General features: G+C 34.1%; 1 protein-coding gene across 1 annotated transcript; it reads left to right on the top strand.

Moving 5' to 3' along the window:
* The first annotated feature begins 627 nt into the window (after nt 1-627).
* LOC128178394 (follicle-stimulating hormone receptor-like) lies at nt 628-25094 on the top strand. The gene is made up of 9 exons (XM_052845532.1): nt 628-1800; nt 13546-13617; nt 13926-14009; nt 20431-20505; nt 20747-20830; nt 21438-21509; nt 21912-21980; nt 22063-22137; nt 22480-25094. Exons 1-9 carry the CDS (start codon nt 1610-1612, stop codon nt 24629-24631), a joined length of 2874 nt encoding a protein of 957 aa, XP_052701492.1. The 5' UTR covers nt 628-1609; the 3' UTR covers nt 24632-25094.
* The last annotated feature ends 465 nt before the right edge of the window (nt 25095-25559 follow it).

The raw sequence follows: 25559 nt of genomic DNA, 5'->3' as shown, positions 1-25559 counted from the left end.
AACGGTTATAATTCGAAAAATATTCAAAATTAATTGATGAAATTTTCACTCTCCTTGTGCGCCCAGATTCCTGCCGAATGTACATCTTAAGCGCCCACTTTCTTTGTAACTTACCCCACAGTCGAGTGGATAAAGTGTCGGACTTGTGAACCGTACATCCCGAGTTCGAATCCCGCAGGGGCTTTTGTTGTTACTTATTGAAAAAATTATTATAGATATTCATTTTTCATCCCCAAACTGCAAATTTTTCGCTTATTTGACATATGTACAGTTTATTTATCATTATATCTTTCATTATCAAAAAAATTCCTGTTAATTTGAGTGACGTTTTCTCAAGGTGTGCTATTCCACCTTAATTATGATTTTTTTTTTGGGGGGGGGGGGGGTATTTTAAAACGTAAAAGAACTTTGGACAATTTTTTTTGGAGGGTTGCTGGTGGAAATGATAATAAAAACAACAAATAAGCAGTGAGCATGCTATCAGTTTATTGCTGTTCAGAGAGCCCTGACAAGTTCATGCTGACAGTACATCGCTTTTTAGGAAGACGGTTATTCGATTGATTTTAGCATTTTTATGCTTTAATCATAAGGCAGAGATACATGAATATTTGCGCACGGATTAATGCGAGTTAGTGCTGTACTTTTGTTCTTATAGGGAAATTTGATTGGTAAATCGGTATTTACCAAAACCTGAGCCATTCAATCTGTTATCGAGGGATTGTGTTTGTCTTCGGTGATAAATGAAACGTCTTTTCGCTGCAAAATCAAAAGACTGTGTACTAGCCAGCTGATTAGGGGCTGTTCTTTTTGATAATTTGAGAAAAATTGAACGACGTGGGGTCAATTTTGTTTTCGCCTCCCGTTGCGTTCTAAATCAGATACTGAAATCCGGGAGCAAGGCAAGTGCGAAAGTGTTCGTATGATCGTTGGATAGAAAGAAAAGAGAGACTGATAAATGGCTCTGTCCCCCGTGGTCCTCTGAATTCATAGACCAAGTCATTGCAGTTTCCAACGTAACCACCACACTTGACAAACTTGGGACATCCTCGGGTCTTGTCCTTTAACTTCTACAGTAATGTCAGTAGCATTACGGATTTTATAAATAATTTGTGTGTGTGGACAACTTTATTTGCATGATAGAATGTGAAGGAACATTTTTGCAGTGACATAGGCCAGACTCTTTGTTTTTCTTCCATCAGAGTCAAAACAAACACAGAAGAGAATTGGTCCGTCCCATATCAACAGGCGAAGTGACGTTTTGGAGTATCTTGCAATGCTATCGGACCGAGAGCGTATACGTTTAATCTTTCCGCGCTCTAACTCAACGCCGCTCTCCATATAGTGTCGAGGCATCGGAGACTATCATTTCCAATTAAGATATGCAAACGCAACGGATTCCTTCCACTGTTTCAGAAGTAATTTGCATACAAACAATTTAAAGGGGTGAATCTATAATATGATCTCTCTTCTACCAGATTGTAATTACAACAAACGATCCGTCGACGTGATGAGATTTTAACGCCATTTCTTCATTTTCTGCTCCGATTTATTATTCGCCGAACAATTAGAATCATCGGTATTGTCGACTTAGCCTTCATGTTTAAATATCATGGAGATATGGAAAGTGTATTTTCGGTGCTTCTTTCTGTTATATACAGTTTTAGCTTTGTGTTGTGCAGCAGTAGTTGGCGAGTTTTCAGACTGCGGGGAGCGTTGCCTCTGTGACGGTACGAGGGTTGTTTGTGAAAACTCATCTTTACAAACCATACCCGAACATCTACCGGCAAATTTGACATCATTGTAAGTATATGAACGTGTACATATGATAACTGAAAGATAATTTTTTTTTCTAAATTCCCATTCTCGCCATGTGGTCGAGATGTATGATTACAAACTAGACAATTCAATTTAACAGCGCAAATTGCGATCCCGACTCTTTGCCATCAAAAATAGATTTTTGGATGCCTCTGCTCGTATTCTTTACAACATTAAGAAAAAAATTACAAATAAAAAACCCCCCAAAAAACTAATATAAAACGGTGACAGCATGTCTCTACCACACTGCCAAATGTAGGACATGCTTTTTTGACGGGTTACAAAATCTGAAACAACTTGCTTTCACATAGTTATACATGGATACATTGCGCTGTTGTTGTGATTTCAGGATTTTTTGGGGCATAATTTGTCATCTTTGCACATAATTACCTTTCCATTAAGTGTGTGTTGTGAAGGGATTTCAAGTAGTCCTATCGATACGACGTCCCGATATATATATAGTTTGATACCGACAGGTGTCCTGGTCACCAAAAACAATGTCCGATCACCGGGGGGACTCGTTATGTAAAGAAATTGCAGACTTCACCAAGTGACTTTTCAAATTATTGTATTTCTAAGGCAAACATCTCAATTAACATACATGTAGTAAATAAAAAGAGCATGAATTATTTTGCAATGTTAATTTCCCTATTTTCAAAAAAAATAATATGGAATTGAAAATCGTAATTTTAATGATAATTTTTAGGTAGTGTTATATCCATATGCGTAAAAAATAATTTTTGTTGGCGTAACCTTGCAATGGAATGTTGCATCATGATAAACGCAGTTGCAATGCGATTCAAAACATAATTTGCCGTGCACAAAATTTACGTTCTACTCGAACAATCGAATTGCGAAACACATGTTTTGAGCGAAATAACCGTGTAACATTAAGAGTTAAAACTAAAAAATTCTAAAACTAACGAGTGTAGAAATCTTCGATTTTAAATGTAACAACTTTAATGTAATAACTTTATCAGGTCGTAATACGGGGAAACCAGTATGCTACTTAAAGTTGAATGCGGGCAACCAAACACTGTAAAAAGGTGTCACCTTATCAATTTTGAATTTACTGCCTCCTAGTGAATTCAAAATTTACCGTATGGCTGCCGACCTGTTTCCTTAATGAACCCACTTTTCGACCAAGAGGTGAATTATTGTTTATGATAATTTTTGCAACGTCAAAAGACATTTTTTTTTCGTCATCGAAAAAATTTCGATGAAAAACTCATGTGTGATTATAAACTGTACATGTACAGTCAAGTAGTAAGATCCGTTTAAATACAACTTCCTAATTTATAAAACATAAAACTTTGATATTGCCCAGAATGAAAATGGTTCATAAGTGTTGTATATATTTATTCTTGTCATTGAGAGGCAGGCCTTTTTTTTTTTTTTTAGATATAAAAAATGAACAGTTTTCTGCCGAGAAACAACATGTCAGAAATATTTTACTTGCTGATAACCCTTGACTTTCAAATTTTGTTGGAGACCTTTTATCTTTGTATGGTTGTTGACATGCTAAATATATACACAGAAGTTTAACGTTTAGGAAACGTTGCCTATTGTACTGGATAAACTTACACCAATGACGCTTCAGAGAAAAAAAAAGTCGATCAAAAGTAATGAATTTATTTGTAATATCATTTCTGTTACAGAAAGACGCAACAAGTTACAAAATGAATTGTAACAGCTTTTATTCGTACAACGAAAACTACACGTTAGCGTGTGAACCCAAAGAGAGAGAGAGAGAGAGAGAGAGAGAGAGAGAGAGAGAGAGAGAGAGATTTACCAAAAAGTGTGCAGTTGCAATAACCCTTTTTGGTATTTTATAAAACAGTTCTCATAAAAAATAAAATTAAGGTATTAGAATTCAATTTATTTCTTTATCTTTTAAACCAACAAAAAACGATCTAGTGTCACGGTTGTCAAGGAACATGTTTGCGAAAAGATTAAGGAATTTTCTAAAAATAAATTCCTTTAGAAATATTTCATTCTTTAGCATGTCTTGACCAAATTACATTGCTTGTTTTTAAGAGGGTTATTTCGAATGCATATGTGCGTCATGTTACAGTAGCATTATGAACTCTTATAACTGCATTTTAACTTCTTAATTCAGATTTAAAAAAAAAAAAAAACCAAATAGTTTTTGTTTTCCAACAAGTACAATTTTAATTTTCCACAAACGTATTGCTATTACCTCATATTTTTCCGAACCTACAAAGAGCAAAACGGTTTTCTCTAATGTTTTCGATCCAAGCAAAAAAAGTATATTGAAGTAACAATGTTCATTTTAGAAAGATTTTTTTTTCCATATATGGTAAAAGTTAGTTCTGTTGCACATTGAAAAAAAAAGTTTTAATAGTAAGTCCATGCATATATGTAATTGTTGATAAAAATGAAACGACGGAACTAATATTATTTGAAAAGAGATGCAAAGTGGTAAGAAACAAACAAACAAACAAACAAACAAAGAAACAAACGCTATTTGAAGAAAAAAACCCTTTTGTTTACCATTTATATTCTGTCTGGACTTCTCTGAGTACATAATGGCGTTTTTATCTTTTGTTTGTCGTAAACTATCAGGTCAGCCGAGATTGGACCAGAAATTATGTGCCAAACTTTAATTTACTTTAGACTTGACAATCTCGTTCGTTTTTTCTTTGTGTCCCCTGACGGCTTTTATGCTGGTACTCTAAAAGCGTTTCAGAAGAATTAGTATGGCGTCCTCGTTTCCCCCTTCTATTTGATCACTCTATATAACAATATAACAGCTCTCGTCATCATCATCGTCTGCATTACTTTATGGTGCAACCTTAAAAGACACGTAAGGGCCATCGAGATTATTGCGGAACATCGCTTTAAAAGGTTTCTGGTTTCCGCTTCTATATCCCCCATCTCTCTACCAAAAACAATGATGAAATGCTATATTATCATCGTTTAACTATTCATTTCTTAGTCAAACTCGTCAAAGTAAAAAACGAAAAACTTTATTATGTAAATTTGGAGCACTTATGGTATATATATCAATAGCGTCTCGCAGTTTCTCGTCTACGAGATGTCGTTTCGTTGTGAGACATTCATGATGATGTATGATGATGGAGAGGGTGACCAACTAATGGGAACCAATCAAATAGATCACGAAGGCATCGCGTGATAGGCAAATAACAGATCATCTTTTAACAAAACGCGTGAAATGGCATAAATAGTTATTAGTAACTGTAAAGGAGGACACTATGCATTTGTGCATGCCACCATTGGAACGTTATCCAGATCAATAATATGCATTTGGTATTTTTTCACCTTTGAATTTCGACTCTTTACATTTTGATTGCAGAGACATGCCTTTACTTCTTCACTCTGTCTTTTCAATTTACGAACTAAAATTAAAACTGAGTGCATGCAAGATATATATTGTCCACAAGCAATTGTGCCTCATGTGAATTTTCCCATGAAATAAACGAAAATTTTACACGAAGGTTTACGTGAAAATCACGTGAAGCTCTTTGCACGGGTATTTCACGTGATATAAAGTTGGCTCTGTAACCTTTTTCTGGGTAGTTGAAGACTGACTTGACCTTTTGCCCTTGTATATAAAGACCGTTAACCCTTGAACTCTACCTTGATAACAGAGTCAGCCGACCTTTGACCTGTAAACAAAATCTGCATGTAAAAGGGCAAAAATCGCATCATCAGCTTAACTGTAGGGGATTTGGAGAGAGAGAGAGAGAGAGAGAGAGAGAGAGAGAGACAGACAGACAGACAGACCATACAGTATCCAGCTGGTGGGGGAACTGTGCAATGTTCAAATTGCTTGCAATTATAGTTGGATAATCTGAACAAATTAATCTTAACTGTTCCATTAGGATGAGAATAATCTGCGCCCAAATGTCACATACTTTTCCTTCCATCTATTCTGGTAGCCTTAATGCGCGAGATCGGGCTGCACACACAAACACTGGAAATAAAAATGGCTTCAAGAGAATCTCCTGTTTACGTTAATTTGTCCATTTCGACGTTTTATGCCTTTGTCCCCCAAATTGTCTTCATGATCAGAGTTTACATTAGAATAATTACATCGGTACGGGTTTTTCTTTTAATGGCGCGCTGTGAATAAACTGCAAAGAAATGTTCTTGGCATAACGTTTTTTCATCACAATATATCTGATACTGATAGAAATCTAAGGAATCGGGGTTTAATGTGGATGATTGAAAGGTTTTTTTATATTTAAGGGAAAAAAAGGATAAGAATGAATTAGAGCAAACATGATAAATGTGCGGTAATTCCATTTGTCCAATTTTTATTTGTGTGTCGCAAATTTTGTGGAAATGAAGTAAATCTTTATTTAATTTTTTTTAGATTTGCGATAGTCATTATTTCTGCGTTTTTATTTTTGCGATAAAAAATAATAAAAATAGCAGAAAAAACCAAAAAAAAGGTAATGACTAAAAACCGCATACTGTTGAAGAATGAGAATTGGTGGTGGCTCACGCTTGCCCTTTTCCGTAACTAATATTTGTGGTTACGGAAATGGCCGAGTCGCCACTTACGATTGACTAAGAGTATTTTCTAACAAATTACATTCTCATGAGCCTGTGAAAAAAATAATTATGTACGAAAATTTTATAAGGAAATTTAATGATTCCATTGTATTTTTGCATTAAAACTATGCAGGTTTGAATGATCTACCAAATTTACAAAATATTAATTTTGACTTCCTGTTGACGACTCAGCAATTTTAAGCCGATAGAGATTTAGAACATTGATTTTAAAAACAAATTGGAGGTATATTATGGGCACCGAATACCAACAGAAATAGGCGATATGTCGATGGGTTTTATTGTGCATTGAAAAATCAATTTTGAACATATCATAAAAGTACATGAGTATCTAAATTTTATCAGCATTATAAAATCTTTCTGGTTAAAATTTAGTTTAAATAAAACGTACCCCGATTTTTATTTCTTCAGAGGAAATGATATTGTAAAAGTTATTGATTCATATTAACACTGACAAAAATTGATATGCATTGTTTGAAACTTGCCTTTTTTATTATTACAAAATGAAGGGTGGCATGAAAAGTTATAAAAACATAATCTGAATAAATGAGAAAATTACTGAATTATCAGATGCTATTTTGTTGAGCTAAGCAACTATGGGACGATTGCGTCACTGCGCGGATAATGAAAAATGACATGATTGATAAACTACAATTGGATTCTGTTTTTCCTAGAAACCTAACCGTTATTCAATAAACCAAACAAAAATACTGGCATCCTCCATATGCTTAACGACATGTGATATTTGACGAAGTTGGATTTGATGCTCTCGCCAGATGAACCCATTCCCTGGGATATTTCAATCATTTCTCCAGCTTGCATACTTAGTATATCTATATTTAGCATTGTTGAGATCAGTATACAATATGAATATAATAACCTGTCCTAAAGGTATTTTTTGCAATGACAAAGCATTTACATGTATATCGCATTTTCCCTCATAGAGCGATTTTCGCGAATGCATATGGTTTTAATTTCTGATTATTTTCATTGCAGTTAGGAAATAGGAGTAAACAATTAAGTGTTTTTAAAGAAGAAAAACAAGCCCCTGTTCATTTTTGCTGAATATATCAACGGGAAAAATGGTGTTTAATTGTGCCGCCAAAGGGGTCTTTGATCTTAGAATATGTCCCTGGTTTTGGTCGTAGTTTCGAACATGACCAGCGGTGTATACAGTATATTGTGTTCTTTGGTTTCACCCGATGTGATGTTACAGTCATTTTAATGAATTACTGTAACAAGCTTGTCATTAATATAGTGAAGCCTGTTTATTCTTTGGGCGATTGATGGCCAATACAAAGGATTCTTTGATTGGATACAGCAAAAGAAATACTATTAGTGCAGGGGAATTTTGGCCTCTCAAGAGGCTACAGATGGTCGAAACCATCTTATATATACTTTCAAACAAAGTTTAGTAGAGGTTTGATAAAAAAAAATTTAACTTTTTATCTTATGGAATTTAATTAAATTATAATCTAACAGAACTTTTTGGCTTTGCCAATGATTATTAATGCAGTAAATTTTGTAAGCAATCAGGCTCTCGAAATTAGAAACTCGGGCGTTGGTCGCAGTGTATACAAAGTGTCAGGTAATGCCGGAATTAGATTGAATTGCTTTCACTGTTAATCAGAGATTTGCGTTTCGTATCAATATTTCATCGCTTTTTTTTTATAAATAATCTAAAGGAGTCAAGGTATTAAGGGGAATATAATGAGGAAAAAGTGAGTATAGCTCGAGACTAATGAAGCCTTTGTATATAAGGAATATGACTTGACAAGAAAGGCGCAAAATTAGGACCAAAATTCCTACTATGATATACTAGTTCTCATACAAGTTAACAGTTTCTGATAACCAAACGCACGTCCTCGTATACCTAGATTTTGGGTGTGCTCCTCTCTGCTTATTGCGTATTGTAACCTCTTCATTCACTCTTGAAACTGCAATTACTATAATAATTGTACATGTATTAGTACAATATTTATTATAGACACACTTCACAAAAACAATTACAATTCTACATGCATTGCACATGTATGTATTGACGAAAAAGCTAGAAATTAAGCATTATATATTTTTTAGCATGTTTCCCAGTCAATATAGGCTTTGGTCTGAGATTATCTACTTACGCTACAAGTTTCTCGGCGTCAGGGATTTAACATAGAGCACCAGTTTATGATAACAGTCGGATAAAAGATAATTGACCACAGCATTTTAAAAGCATATCAAACTACTTTTATGCAAATTTATAATATTCTTACGTAACTTCCCACGAATGACTAGATTAAATGTATTCAATAACAAACATTGGAACCGGGATCGAACCAAATTGATTTGGGAACAGTTGTTGTTTACTGGGATTTTCTTGCATGCTATCCCTTCATTGAAGTAAAAAAAAATGTCATATGCCAGAAATTTCCGTCCCAGTATGTCAGACAAATTTTATCAGTGGATAAGTGAGTGAATCCGTAAAGACTACATATTTCACAAAAATTAATGATGACGAATTTATGTCTTTCAAGGGATGAAGATACACATATCTAAAAGTAATATTGTATGAAGTTTTATTGATAAATCTTTTGGTTATTTTTTTTTAACCCCAAAAACCCCCCACCAAAAACCAGATGAAATTGCTTCAAAATTTAATGTAGTTTTGATGTAGGGTAAACGCAAACGGAAATATTCTACTTTTGCGATTTGGGACAAAGTTTTTCCATTAAATACAATAGAGTCCCGTGTTTTATATTGCCAATGGTTTTGTGTTACTATAAGGGGTGTTCAAAAGAATTGCGGTTCTTGATTTAATCAAGTTGCAACATTTCAAGTTGCAGTTTTTCCATCTGTTCACCAAAAAATAACTATTTTCAGAGATCTCGAGCTTAAATAGGACGCATTGATATTGTCATTGCGTCGTAGGATCTTTTTCCCGTGGAAATTTAGATCTTTTGATAATATTTTCATCATTCCAAAAGCTTTCTAGCTCGGCTTTGTTTTCAAATATTTTTTATCTCTCTTTTATCTCATTACCTCTATGGATCTTAATTTTGTTATACGCAGTTAACAGAAATATTAACACAAAAGGAAAAGGATAGACTTGTAAAAAGTCTTGTTCTGAATATTCAGACCGTGCGACATTTTTTTACATTTAAAAATTGATAAATTTTAGGAAAGCAACGTTTTCGTACGGCCGGACTTATATATTTTGTAAACAACTATTGATACATTGGGTTGTTGTTTGAACTTCATACGTCATGTCCGAACACATTTTATTGACGTCATCAAGACTTTACTGGTGCCGGTGAGAGGCTTGAAGTCTTTGTCTGTACAAAAACTGCGGCGATCATTTCTTCGCTAAGAGGTCTTTAACGGTCATTTTTTCAAAAAAAATAATTCTTTAGGAGTTCTTTGTCTATAATTTTCAACATCATCTTTTGAGTTCAAAATTTTTTTTTTCAAGAAGTTTATTATTAACCCTCACTGTTTCGCAAAAGAAAGCAAAACAGTCTAGTTTTTGTTGTTTGATTAAAAGTCTCGTATGGGTTGTCTGCAAGGAATGGCGACGCGACATCATGTCCAGATCAGAAATGATATGAGATTTTAAATGCCTAAAAACAGAATAAGCATTCCTGATGCACTATTTACCTAAAATAATCTTTTTTAAAAAAACACATGCCATGTAGGCTGACAGACATATTTTTCCCAATATCGGCTAAATTTTGCCAAAGACCAAAATTTAATTTGAGCAGTAACTATTAATGCTAATTCAAAAAACTTCAAGTGCATATTAACATGGAGTATCAAGTCAATTTAAGTAATGAATGATATCTTCCTTTCCTGTAAAATTAAAGAAGTTCTATTCATGTTTCTTTTAACTGTTTCCCTGCATGCTAAGTGCTCAGTGAATTCTGCTACTTAATCCTCTTACTTGGGCAATTACGTCTGAAAATATTTAATTTTCTTTCTTAATAGTTATATCCGTCGAATTGCTATAGTATTAATATAGATAACAACATAGAATAAGGGATGGTTCCATCACCAGCGGATAAAAGTAAATAGTTGTTTAAGTAATTCATTAATTTACTTATTTCTGTTTTTGGACTTGTTTTTTCACTAACTCATCTCCTAAGATAAACAAAATGGTAATGATTAAAAATAAAAACCACCGAATCTATGGCTTTCGAGTACACTCCAAGAAAAACAAGAAAATGTTCAACAACATATTTTTGCTATAAATCGGAACATTAAATAACATTACAAACGGTTGCACAAATTTTATGTTGTTCATAAAGCCGCGTTTAACAGGAAGTCTTTAGATTTAAAGCAGCACCAACATTGTGTTCACTCTACGTACAATCCTAAATTTAGCAAAATCTCATAAATCCACCAACATTTGACATTAAAAGAGTTTTTCACGCAAACCGATGCTCATTTTTCTTCACTTAAGAGAGCTGAATGTCCATTTTTGTACTATAATAATCTCCTTCAGGAGAAGAGCTCTGTAAAAAAAATGTAGGAAAACAGTCTGATTTTAACCTTAATTTTGTTACAAAATAATAGTTTGTGGTGGCCAAATATATCATATTAGATCTTACGGATAATTTGTTTACAATCCGACATTGAGATTCTTAATTTAATGGCGCTCTTTCCAAATTTATTGTTTCTGAATATTCTTGGTGGTCAGCAAATTAACCATAAGATCTGCCTAGCTTAAACATTAACAACAGTATTTTTGGCCTTAAAATAATATTTAGTGAAGAAAAAATCCAAATATTTGGGATTAAAAATTTGAGCATTACACTATATTACACTCTTTAAATGGAGATCTCCAGAGGTAAATATTTTTAAAAACATTTAACTTGAAGATTCATGCGGGATATGAAGGTGGCAACATTGCGTAAAAAATACATAACCCGCGTTTATTTTTTCTGCAATGTTCGCTATCTTCATAACCCGCAAGAATCATCAATGAAAGCATTTAATTGTTTATATTTACATATTTCTTTTAACAAATCAATAAATTGATTGTCAAAAGAAAGTAACAAAAACAGCTAAATCGTCTTTTATGGGAATTTGAGTCTGACATCATGATTATTTCGTGCAGTTCGTGATTTTTCTTATGTCGCTGTAGATTTTGACCAATCGATACAAGGGACGTGTAGATTTCAGTCCGGTCAGTTTCCTGGCAGTTTCAGTCGCTGTGGGTTTCGACCAATCGATAAAGGGGGCTTGATGTTTCAGTAATTAACTACAAGTTTCCGTAAGAAATAGAGGGAATCATACTTGGTTGATGTAAATCCGGCATGCATGTATAAAGGTTGTCTTTTTCATTTTGTCGACGGCGTCAATTTGTACGTACACTCACTGTACGAGTACATTCTTTCATCGGTACATACGGTACCAAGTACCTGTATACAAATTCCTTTATCTCAGACGATCGTTAAAACACCGGGTTTACCAGGATGTGTAATTTTTTTTTCAGTTTTGTTGTTGCAATTCAAAATGCAAAATGTTTCAATCTCATTTTAGGAGAAAACCTTCAATTTCATATCTTGTTAAATGATAGGATTTACATCAACAAAACAAATTAAAAACAATAATTAAGATCATCTAAATCATGCAAAAAAACTAAGATACAACATTTTATGCATTGATAAAAGATCGTAATACATGTACAGTACCCGCAACGTTATTTTTCACAAGATAAACAATAGGATAGGATTCACGCACGAAAGGATAGGATTAACGCACGATAGAACATGTACAGTATACACGCACGAAAGGATAGGATAAACGCACGATAGAACAGTATACACGCACGATATGATAGGATTGATACACGATAGGAAAGGATAAATGATGTTCATGATTAACGTATGATCGCTTTAAACGATATTTACAAACAAACTGATAATGACAGAATTTGAGAGAGAACACGTACAAATAAAGATATACGTAGAATTTATTTTTAGTAACAATTGTCGAGTTGTTAATCATCGCTGCATCATTTATAGAATGTATAAAAATGACCAGTTATTTTTTTTTCAACTAAAATTATGAGCTTTAATGATCAATAAATTTTCTGTTTTGTTTAAATTGTTTTCATTACCGAACACCCTATAGCCGATCGCCGCGAATATTTCAGCCCGGGATTTAATCACTCGGAAAATAGCGGGTTTAATTATTATATAAATCCAACTCTTGTATAGAGTAAATATAAAATCTATCATAACTACATTTCTTTCTGTATAAGAAAATAATGCATTAAAAACGAATTATTACAGACAGGTTAAATAAATATTTACGCAGATACACATTCCGCGTACGATTTGTTAACATTGTTTTCAATACCACACACCCTAGCTGATTGCCGAGAACATTTCAGCCTGAAATCAAATATCACGCGGAAAATAACGGGTTCAAAATACAACTCGGGTTTTATTTAAATATAAATTATATCATAAATAGTTTTGTTTCTGTAAAATATGATGCAACAAAATTATATTGCATACAAGTTAATGTTTACGCAGGTATACACTCTGCGTACGATTTAATATATTCGATTTACAGGTAATTATGTTACCTTGTTCCGAAGAACTTCGTTTTTCATTTTCAATGTTAACAGATATGATTTACATATAATATTGGTTAATTTTAAAATTAAAAAATTAGTATCCTGACGGAATGTTGGATAGTATTTTACAATTCTAGTTCGATAAATATTCGTATACGGCGCACCGTAATAAATTTACTTGCTTATGAAAAGGCACGAAACGATTAACACGATAGGATAAACGGAAGAATTGTTGAAATTAAACGATAAACCTGATAGGATTAACGCACGATAGGATAGGATTAACGCACGATAGAACAGTACACACGCACGATAGGATAGCATTAACGCATGATAGAACAGTTTACACGCACGATACGATAGGATTGATACACGATATGATAGGATAGGATTGTAAAAAATAACGTTGCGGGTACTGTACTTTATATGTTGAAATGACAACAATGGTAAATAGGAAATTAAAAAACGTTATAACACTATATAACTGTAAAACCGTTGTGGGTCGACAGGATAATTGTGTATACTAGTACTTGATACATGTTACTTAGTAAAAGTTAGAATAGTAAAAACGTATTCATTCGATGAAATGTTTCATACTTTAGATCTTTTATCGGGACCAGCATCAAAGTCCTTTCAAAGAACTCTTTTAGGAAATATCCTGATGTTCGTTACTTGTAAGTATCATTTTGAATCTACAATCATTATATTAATTTCGCCTCCATTTTGTCGTCGTCGTCGTCGTCGCCGTCATCATCATCATCATCGTCGTCGTCGTCATCGTCATCATCATCATCATCATCATCATCATCATCATCATCATCATCATCATCATCATCATTCTTAATATTAGAAAGTCATTGTATTTTATAATTTATACTGTCTCTGTCTGTCTGTCCGTCTCTCTCTCTCTCTCTCTCTCTCTCTCTCTCTCTCTCTCTCTCTCTCTCTCTCATGAAACTTTTTCGTCTTTTACTTTCATCAGAAGTTTTACGGACCGTGACCTGCCATGCAGACTAGAGTCCATACAGCCGGGAGCGTTCAAAGGATTACCTCATCTAAAAGGAATGTAAGTGTTGTCATTGATTTAGGACACGTTCAGTCTTCGGTATACACGCTTCGTGTTCATAAATTCAGTAAGCAATATGCACATTAAAACAATCACACCGAAGATTTTTTCATCCTAATTTAAGATCAACAGATGATTCAATAGTGTAGGCACGTACAGTACTGCTTAGGGACAATTGTTTGTAGCTAAATAAATAGATGCACACCGCGGCGCGTCACAAACGCCACCGTGGGATTTTTACAATCCTGTCAGCTTCCTCAAAAACCCCAGTCAAACCAGAATTCATAACCTAAATCAAATGTATTTACAAGCACTTAACCTTATCATTTCTCCCAAAACTCTTTTAATGGGACTTAATTAAATCAGTGAAGTTTCTATACTTTTGTCCTTGACAGCGATATACCGGGACATAGGTCTAATAAATCCCGGCAATTCTGTAAGTTACATAGCCTAATGAGAAATCTAAATTAAAAACATACTTTGTAAATTCGCCCCTTTGTTTAACGATACGAAGTACATGTTTCGTAAAAAAAAAAAGCAAATTAACAAATTACATTGCACGATGAGCAGTTTTGTGGGCGAAGGATAAATAATACTAGTAGTTTATTTACTACAAGTTTGCTGTTAATGTAAAATCAGGAAGTGAAAGGTACTATAATAATAACCATGCTGTAATCAATAATTAAATTCCAGATTTCCTCGTAACATGGAACTTATCGGATATTGTCTGGTAATTTGGTAGCTTAATTATAAATCAGGATATTGAACCGCAAATTATAAATCAAATGAAGTCGCACCATAACAACAAAACACTGACCCAAAGTTTATATATCTTGAATTATTTCTGTACTTAACAATTTTTTTATGATCATCTACGATTACAAAACAAATTCTATGTACATTTAATATACATGTACTTAATTGACTCTTTTATCATGACCGTCTGTAGAACCATTTTAACAAGAGCTTGGACTTTGAGTAGTTGTGTCAAACTGCAATGTGACGTAGGCCTGTCTATTACATCGCTGGCTACGCAGCCATGGCTCTTTGAAATCGACACAATTTGTCTGGCTTTTACGCTAAAACTACACAACTGTGTATATTTCACTTGAAACCAGTGTCATTTTTAACTTGTTTTAACGCAAGAAATAGATAGCTACATCCTACTGAAAGTCCAAGGTCTTGTTAAAATGGTTCTAAGATGGCGGAACATTCGGTGCATAATGTATACGTACATGTATAATTATTTTACATGTATTTTGTACATTTGAGACGACTTTGCTAACAGCTAAGAGCTTATTCTTGTTAAAATGACCAGTCAAGTTCGAATAATAATCCGGAAAAGCAAAGGTCTTACTTGAATACACTTGAAAGCAAGTATAGGCGTTTTACTTTTTTTTTATTGCGTGTCAAACCTTATCATAAAAATATTTAAAAAAATTGTTGGTTTTTTTCGCATAAATTGTCTTAATCCATTTTGCGAAAGTTGCTTATCAACATGCGAAGATATTTAATATTCATTAATTTTTAAAAAACCGAACCTTTGAATCAACTTCTCGTGAATTCATTTGATATTTTATCCTCTCAAACCAGTCACGAGAAACAGAAACGGAAATCTTTTGAATCAATATTTTTTTTGAATTAATCCATCTTGAGTTCATTTAGTTGATATTTCATCACCCGAAAAAAATTGAGTCAAAGAAAATCGGCCATATATGCTGGGCTGCACGGAGAAAAAATACGTTCCCATTAATTCTATTCAGCGTTGTCTTGGTATCTATTATCTTTTTTATGATATATTTGTTATGAATGTTATTCATAGGACCATTAATAACAATAAGACTGGTAGATAGAGTTTTTGTTTTCTTACAGAAAGGGCATGCGATCTTTCAGTTACTGTAGTTGTTGGTGATTTTATTATTTATTTTTTTTGCACTCGTTGCTTTTGTTAGCATTTACATTAATCTCAGAATTCGATACAAAAAATATCAACTTACTTTGAATTCAGGCTATATGCAAAGTCAATCTTATATTTATTTTATTAAGTCAGCAAATATCACTGCTTATCAAGCAGTATGAAATTATTGATACCAATCGAACGCTCTTATGATATAACGCTAGTAAATGAACAGCCATTTGCCAGCTCCCTTTGGTAAAACGATCAACGTTAACGTTGTTACTACAAATATTTCAAAAAAAAGAAGAAAAATAATGATCCCATTAGCCGTTGTAGAAGCATGATATATACTACAACTATTGCTCATCTGAATGTCATTTTATAATCACCAATTCAATTAAAGTATGACAGCTGCTTTTTCAACATGAGAAACCAAATTGAATAATGTTCTACTTTTGATTCTAATATTATAACCATAATTCATTTACAGAGCATGGCAGTTTCTACATAAATAAAAAAAAACCTCGACTCTTTGCGTTTAATGAAGTAAAACAAGGGAAATATATACTTCCGCGTTGACTAGCTGTCATATTCTTCAATAGATGTAGTATGGCCTCAAAATGGACGATTTCAGCTGATGATGATGACACACGAAGCGTTTTACCACTAATTCAATACGCTCGTTGAGATGTTATTATAAATGACACCGCAAAATCAGAATCATGACACGGGCCGACCGTTTTGCAATAAAGTTGCCACAATCCGTGAACTAGATTTCAGTTCCAGAGAGAGGACATGATTGAATTTCAACACAATTATATTACTGCAAAGCTGCTTTAACCCGCTTGGTATCTTGTAATTGAATTAATAGAGCCTGGTTAACGTCGCGAAGAAAGAACAGGACAATGCAGATTCTTTTGATTTTTCGAATCAAAATGATAATAAAAGTCACTAGACCAGATTCTAAACGAAAACCCGCAGTGCGCAGGGACGGGGATAGATGGGTCAAAGCTGGGCCTTAACGGACTGCATTCTTTTTTTTTCTTTTGTTCGTATTCCCAGGAGTCTTTATTAACCCTCGTTTTATTAATTTATATTGGAAATAAATAGAAATTCACTTACATACAATAATTTGATTTGGGAGCACATCACAAATTCCCTAGTAGTACTGAAATCTTGTTACCCCTTTTTTGCGACATACGCCCTGATATGTTTATTACTACAGATACAGTTTTATGATTATTTTTGTTTTTGAAAGTTATTTTTCTGCAGAAATAAAAATGAATCATATTCAGAAATAAAAATAAATAATATTGTGGTTCGAAAATGCAGACATCGACACTTAAAGTTATATAGATTGATAACGGCGAAAATTGTTTTTACGGAGAAGAAAAAAAAATAGATCAATCCATTATACACAATCAGTAGATGCGAAGTTGGATTTTACCAACGTTGTTTGTTCTCGAACACTCCCAAACCGATATTCGCCTGGAAATCCAAAGGTTTCTTTTTCTTTGTGTTTTTCTCTAACCGATTATCCGTCATTTTCTGACTCAATCTGTCCCCAAAAAATCGCACAGAAAAACAATGATAAACGGCCTGTAATTTCTGACAATTTTTGTCAACTTTCTCGGTTTTTTTAGGGGGGGGGGGGGGTCGTTAAAACTTGCTAATGAACTAAAAGTTATTGGCAACGTCTCATGATAGAGAGAGAGAGAATGACATCAGTCGATGATTGGAGAAGCTATCATAAGTTAAGGACTCTTAGTGGCACAAACCATAATGTGAGAGATGAAGACGTTTTCTACGTTCTAAGACTTCCTTTGAGAGCTGTAGCTCAGCGCTAGTTGAGGGGGGAAATTGGTAAAAATTAAAAGGGAAAGGTTGGGATCAATAATTTAAACCTTCATTAAATTCCACCGCCCGTTCGCTGACAAATCACTACCTACACAGAGAAAAAGATTACATAATACCCACCATATATCTGCAGTACTTTTTCTCTTGTTTGTGCTGTAACAAGTCTTTACAGAGCCCCTTTTTTGATAAAATTAAAGATTGGTAAAAAGAATCAAGTTGGAATAATTAAACGTTTCACCTATTACAGCTAGGAACCAGTGGGTAAGGGTTATAAGACACTTAGAGATAGTAATGTGAACACATGAAATTACCGTTTTAAAATTTTAAAATTGCACGAATGATGATCATTAGAATCATTTTCAAAGTTCTCATTTATGTAAATTTTGATTAAAAACTTATGAACTTCAGATCGGTGGCTGATGCTATTAACACATTGTGTAACGCTATTAAACTTCAAGATTTGGAATAGAGAAAAAGACAAAGAAAAACAGTTACTGTTATTTTCATTGCTAAGTTTTGAAAGATAAAGCACCCCACACGATATGGAGGTGGCCCATACATCCTTAATTTGTACTTGTTGACTGGCATATTTAAAAAAAAACCCACTGGAAGTGAAACAGAAGCAGTTATAACAGCGGCATTTTAAAACCACAAACCACAAACTAATTTAATTCTTATTGTCATTCTTAATTTCGGCGTTTATATCCAGCTTAATGTTTCATCAACACGCAAATATGACAATGTTAACGTTAATTTTGTTGAGCATCCCATGAGAGCAAGGCCCCTTTTTTTTCTTTGCAACTTGGCTAGGGTCATTTACCGGGGTTTCTTATTCTTCTTTTCTTCGACCAGGGTGAAGGACATTGCAAATCAACTCCTATTAAGAATTTGCGTGCATTGATTAAGAAACGGTCCCAGGTGTAAAATGAAATATACAATCATTTAGTTTGTGAAACATTTTGATATTTTGGTTACCGACCAAGATATACCACAAACTAGTATTCAGGGATTTTCCTAGAACCCAAAGAAAAGCGGGACCCTTATCTGTTTGTGTATATATTATATTATATAAATATTATACTGTATTTTGATTTATAAAATTATGATTCTTACTTTGATATCAATCAAATAGAAAGTCTATGGTTAAAGGATCATCAGGATTTTCCTTCAAAATATATCATAATTCATTGTTTGTTAAAGAAAAATAATAAATTATACAAGCTTTAAGTAAACGGAGTTCCTTCAGAAGACTACACAATATACAATATACATTCTGTGCTAAAAGCATGAGCAAAGTTGTCCATAAAATGCACCTTTTTGGGGATCGGAATCTGCATCGCTTGGTCGCGTGTCATAGAGCCAAAATTAATCAAAAGAAAACCTAAATTAACTCTTATTTACTGAGAGTTCCTTCATCAACAAAAGCGACTCGCTTTGGCAGATGTTGGCCCTCCCGAGAGTTCCTTCGAAGATATTAATATTAACAGCTGATTTAATCTAGCCAACATTGTCATAAAAATCGTAATATGCTCTCCAAAACATGAAGGCAATGCGTATGGGGGCATTATCTCATCATGGCTTTGTTTATATGGCAATGCATTTAAAGGTGTTGTCCAAAAGATGCATTGATTTACGAGCAAGTGTCGTCTTATGTCATTAACCAATTTTCATTAATTTTTGTTTAAAAATTACCTATATGGATATATCATCTCATTTCCTGAACATTTTCTGGCCAAGTTATATTGCCTTTTTTATCTACCGGGTAATGGAATAAGGGTTCAGGGAAAGTTCGTTGGACGTTATGTGCATGACAATATATAATCATATTTGATTAATCAACACATCTAAAATTTCAGTTTATTCTTTTTCTTTATACTTTAGGCATGTTCGTGCATTTTGCAAATCAAGCTTCTGTATAATGTATGTTTCATATGAAACCGTGTAATCATACATTATATAGTCAGTGAGTGAATCAGCAAATAATAATCGGCACAAAATATTATTATGATACAAGTATTATGATACTTGTTAAATTAATATTCTCGATATGATATATAGTTATGTTTTGTGATTACATGTACATAGCAATGATAGGCTGTTCTAAAAGAACAATATTGATCGAGAATGTTATCATTACCGAACACATATTGCCCTCATACAGTAGTGTCTGCAAAAATTAATTTTTTTTATTATTTTCAGGAAATCCTGCTGAATATAAGATTATATTCAGCACGGAATATCGTTAATTTTTTTTTCAAGCAAGAATGAATGAAATTTAAAACACCACGACCTAATTAAAAAGCAACATGTGAGAACGTGAATAATTACTCCTTCAGTATCAAGAAATAAATATGAATTGTGTTTGAACAATATTATTTTCAATGGTCATTGGACCATGCAAAATATGAATTGCAATCAGTTAATCAACGGCGTAAGACTATTACTAAATTTATGTAGTTTAACACTAACACTTCATTGTAACTCACTGATAACCCCCCTCCCCCCCCCCCCAAAAAAAAATACCCTGCCAACCTCTCTAACCATCTAAATTAGAAATAAAGAAAAACCACCAAGCTTAAAAACAAAAACTTCCACATATTTGTTACATACTCTCGAAAAAAAAAGGACAGAACATTGTTTAATGGTGAATTGATTTTATTTTTTCAGCACAATCGGCGGCTGCGAAAAACTCCGTAACATCGGCGGCGGTGTCTTCACCCAGTTCCAGTCCCTGGAAACTATGTACGCCGCTAAATGAATTTTCAGACAAATAGTTTACAAATACTTTATTGTATGCATACATTGTATATGTGGAACAGAAGTTAAATTAAATTGCAATAATGCACAATCTTGAATTTTAAAGAAAATCTCAAAACCATTATTTTGAACTCAGTGTTCAAGATATTTTAATCAAAATTGCTTTAATTTCATCTTTTTTTTAAATTTTCAATTTATTTTTTAAAATAAGTCTTTGTTTTTTCAGAGACATGTTTAGGAATGGGATCACAGACATCCCGGATTTCAGCGCATTTTCAACTCTTTACGCTTCCGGATGGATGGAACGCATGTACGTATAAATAACAACCGATTTCTCTTTCTATAAAAAGAAATTAATCCTGACTAACATCTCTCAAGAGAACAAATAAAGGTTCCATTAATAGATTATTTTCTTGAACCAACCGAAAAATCATTCGATGTTCAGGGGGAAATATATTAAATCATTTTCAGCAAACGCTAAATTTATCGAATTGATACATAGATAGCCACTAGCGACCGGTAGATTGTGTAGTAAATTTCCGTGTGAAAATGGGAACTAGTATATCCGCAGCTATACTTGATATCAAAATGAATAAATATTTTTTTTAGTTTAATTAGAGAGGTTAAGCATTTGAACGTGTACATCTACGGGTAGGTGTGGAGCTACAAGTATGTTTACACGTACACGTACCGAAATTTGGTGTACGTTTAATAAAATGTACGTGTAAGTGAACGTGTAAAATAATTAGATTTCACATTTTTAATATGTTCAGTTTACTCTTATTATTCATGAGAAAAGAATTTATGACGTAATGCACAAAAAATTAGGGGATTCACCTAGTCACACGTACTCGTACACGTACACGTTTAAATGCATAACCTCTCCATTTACATTTTTACGTGTACTTATTTTTCAGAGTGATAAGGGAAAATAGCCATATTACAGATATTCGGAAGGACACTTTTTCCGGAGTAAAAACACTTGAGCTGTAAGATTCATAGATTAAGTATTTAAAACTGTTTCATCGATGACTATTTTCTTTTTGCTGTTCCTTGAAGAATTACTTTGTTTTGAATCTGAAAGAAATTTACTGATTTATTCCTTTGTATGACAGCGATTTTATTTTTCCGACTATATATTTTTTTTGACACAATCGATGATTATACGTGTGTAATGAAATCCATTACGCCATCAAAATAGATAGGTTTCTTGTAAAGAAGAATAATTAGATATATGAATTTAATTGTTTTTCAGTAATAACAAAACGTTTACTCTATTTTTCCTTTCCCACTGGTGTATATCATTATGATTGGATTTTAGAAAAGAAAGATTCTTTCATTAAAATTTAGTTTTGAATTACCCATCGTAAAATTCTGTCCTTGATTTTCAGACGTCTGAAAGGAAGCAATCTAGGAAGCATCAGAAATGGCGCCTTTAAGAATGCAAACATATACAAACTGTAAGTTAGTTATTTTAACAAAGAGTTTGGGAGGCAACATTTGGTTGTGACTTTTAATACTCTCAGGACTTTGATTTTACAGAGATCTCCTGGACAACACGCGTCTCAAACTACTGGAGGACAACGCCTTTGCCGGAATCAATGGATTGAAGTACTTGTAAGTACCAGCTTTTTAAGTACACGTGTTATTTATGAATTTACAAAATTAAAAACTGTCTAATCTAACATCTTTTTTTTTCGTATATGATTCAATATTTCTTATTGGTTTGCTTAAGTTGAATTTTGCTCAAGAGGGCTTTGTCTCCACGTCTTGAAGTAAAATTTAATATCTCATGACGAATTAAATCTATAAAAAATCTTAAGTTGGACACTGTCACACAGACACACATAATAATAGCAGAGGAAATTGGTCTTTAGGGAATACTTTCTATATATTTGAAGATTATGTCTAATACGGAGTATATCATATATAAACAGCCTTTCATTTTTATTTTTACAGAGACCTCTCGAACACAGCAATCACGAATCTCCCAACCAGTGGTTTAACGAACATCGAGACACTGGTTATTCGAGAGACGAAGACTCTTCGAACATTCCCAGCAGTTGTTCGATTTAACAAACTCATTCGAGCGGAACTCACTTATCCACATCATTGCTGTGCGTTTAAAAATCCAGAAAAACAGTACCCAACTGAATGGGAAGATTTCCGGCGCCGAGTAGAGAGGGAGTGTTCTAGAACCACCACCAGCGCCCTCCCAACAGTTCCAACAACTACCACCCCTTCAGATCTCTTTGAAATGTTCCAACCGCAAAAGAAGATGGCGGATAGGAGAGTCAAACGAGATTCTATCTTTGATGATTTGACACGTCAGGACATTCTGTTCAAGAACGAGTCCGTCTACAGATGGGCGCCTAGTCTAGATATGGGTAAAGGAAACGGATTTGGAGACATTGTCAACTCGTCGAATGTTGATGAAAACACTATAGACAGGCCAACGCAAGGAGGGAGTTTTGTGACGTTTACCATTCCGACCAACTCCACTGGGTACCAGTCACAAGTATTGTGTGGGGAAGTGGTTTTCAGGCACCGGAAAGTAGAGTGTACGCCTGTCCCCGATGCTTTCAATCCGTGCGAGGATGTTATGGGCTCGGAATGGCTTCGAATATTCGTTTGGCTGGTGGTGTGGGCGACTCTGATAGGCAACATCATCGTCCTTGTTGTCTTGCTGTCGAATCGCAAGAAAATGACGGTTACAAAGTTCCTCATGTGCAACTTGGCGTTTGCAGACTTCTTAATGGGTGTATATCTATTGCTGTTGGCAGCCATAGATATCCACAGCCTTGGTGAATATTTCAACTTTGCCATAGCATGGCAGAACGAAGGAGGGTGTCAGACAGCGGGGTTCTTAACAGTGTTTTCATCAGAGTTATCTGTCTTTACGCTCACAGTCATCACGATGGAGCGATGGTATGCCATCAGCCACGCCATCCATCTGACCAAGCGGCTTAAGCTTCGGCAGTCATGCGTGGTCATGGCAGTCGGGTGGTTGTACGCTGTGGTGATGGCTTTGCTGCCTCTGGTCGGTATAAACGGTTATGGTAACGTCAGCGTGTGTTTACCTATGGACGTCACCAAAACAGGTGACGTTGTTTACGTCATATCTCTGTTAGTGTTGAATGGATTAGCTTTTATCGTGATTTGCATGTGTTATATAAACATGTATTGCCGTGTTCGAGGAAACGATTCCACTCTTTCTCAGAGTTCTGACACCAGAATTGCAAAGAGGATGGCCACTCTGATTTTCACGAATTTCATTTGCTGGGCACCAATCGCATTTTTCGGAATAACCGCTGCGGCAGGCTGGCCTCTGATAGACGTGTCCAACTCCAAAATTCTTCTTGTGTTCTTTTATCCGTTAAACTCCTGTGCGAATCCTTATTTGTACGTCATAATCACGAAACAATTTCGTAAGGATACCATATTGTTGCTGGCGAAATATGGAATGTGTACGGAGAGAGCGAATCGATGTAAAGGAACGGTCACTCATTCTAAAACTCTTACAAATTCCAGAAAGAACAGTTTAGCTGTACATTCTGTTATTCATCCGACCAATAACTGCGTGGCACATTCCAATGACGTCATCCCTAAAGAAAATGGCGTCACCCATGATCCAGACACTCACGAACTGAGCATAATTCAGCACGTTTCACCAATAAAGGATAAAAGTTTAAGAATGTTATGGAAGATGCAGCGTTCATTTTCCAATTCAATTTCTAGTGAGAATCAAACTGAGAAAAAGCTAGATTCCACACAGTTTTACGATATCTATAATAACACATCTCGTTTAAAAGAAGAAGAAACGGGTTCAACATTTGGTCTACAAAACCAGTCGTGCTCAGAATCGGTAGACTCTAACATCTCCCATATAAACAAATACCACACTACACAAGAAACCAATAGTAATAATTTTAGTTTGAATTTGAAATCCAGTGACCCCGTGATTAATTCACTTGACCCGGAAGTTGTGTCATGTAATGGCGACCTCCAAGAGGAACGCTCTAGTGATGAGGCGTCCGTAGAAACCGCCAAGTATTTAGACTGCTACAAATCTCTTGTGGCTGGAAATTCTTCCAGCGTGGGCTTAAAATAAGATGACCATTATTCGCGAAAGTCCTCGATAGGGAGTACTTTGAGTCAATATGATGAAAACAGTACTTTGAATTAAGGAGCGGATACCCGACAGTTACCAGGGTGTTCGAATTAAACGCTTTATAAAAAAAAATACGCGCCTATTGCTTAAATGTGAACTCTTGAAATAGGATAAAAATGAGGTGTTTATATTTTAAGTTATTTCGTACAGATTACGTGTTGTATTGTGGCTTTTTATAAAGGTTTCTTGGTAAGTTATCATTATATACAGGTATGGGTATTAATTTACACATATTATATAATATGTGCCAACGGGCATCCCAAATAATGATATGAATATTACACAGGTAAATTGTTGTGGTTTGGTTTATATAAGTATTATCTACTGTACAAATTATTGTTACATGTATATAAATGAAAAGTTTAATTTTGACGTTATAATAAACTGCATTTTGTTTCTCGAATTACTGTTGCATACTTTTTTAAATTCTGCATTGAAAGGGGAGTAACCAATGGTCAAAAGTCTATTATTAACCAAATTCCCTATAGACAGATGGGAAAACATATAGAGTATTGTGCATAAATGCTATGTCTGTCCACTTCTTTTACAAAATATATTTACCCTTTCGTTATTTTCATTTTCTGATGTTCGATGGCTGAAGTCAGTGCCGATGTATGTCTGAGAAATAAAACGTTCATATATAAATACATGTACATCCACCAAGTATATAATCCTCTATACCTCAAAAAATCCATTGGAATTCATAAATAAATTGACAAGATTGAAAACTACGCGATTTTCACATACCCGCATATATAAATTTTCGGATTGCTTTCAAATACACTGTTTAGCTAATTTTTTAAAAATGTTTTTACATTGATGTCCTTTTGCACTTTTGATGTTGACTTTTCGTTTATTACTTCTTGAT

Source organism: Crassostrea angulata, chromosome 3 (assembly GCF_025612915.1).
Source record: "Crassostrea angulata isolate pt1a10 chromosome 3, ASM2561291v2, whole genome shotgun sequence".
In the NCBI taxonomy this organism is placed as follows: Eukaryota; Metazoa; Mollusca; class Bivalvia; order Ostreida; family Ostreidae; genus Magallana; species Magallana angulata.
The sequence above is the reverse complement of the archived record's forward strand: the minus strand, read 5'-3'. Positions and strand labels throughout refer to the sequence as shown.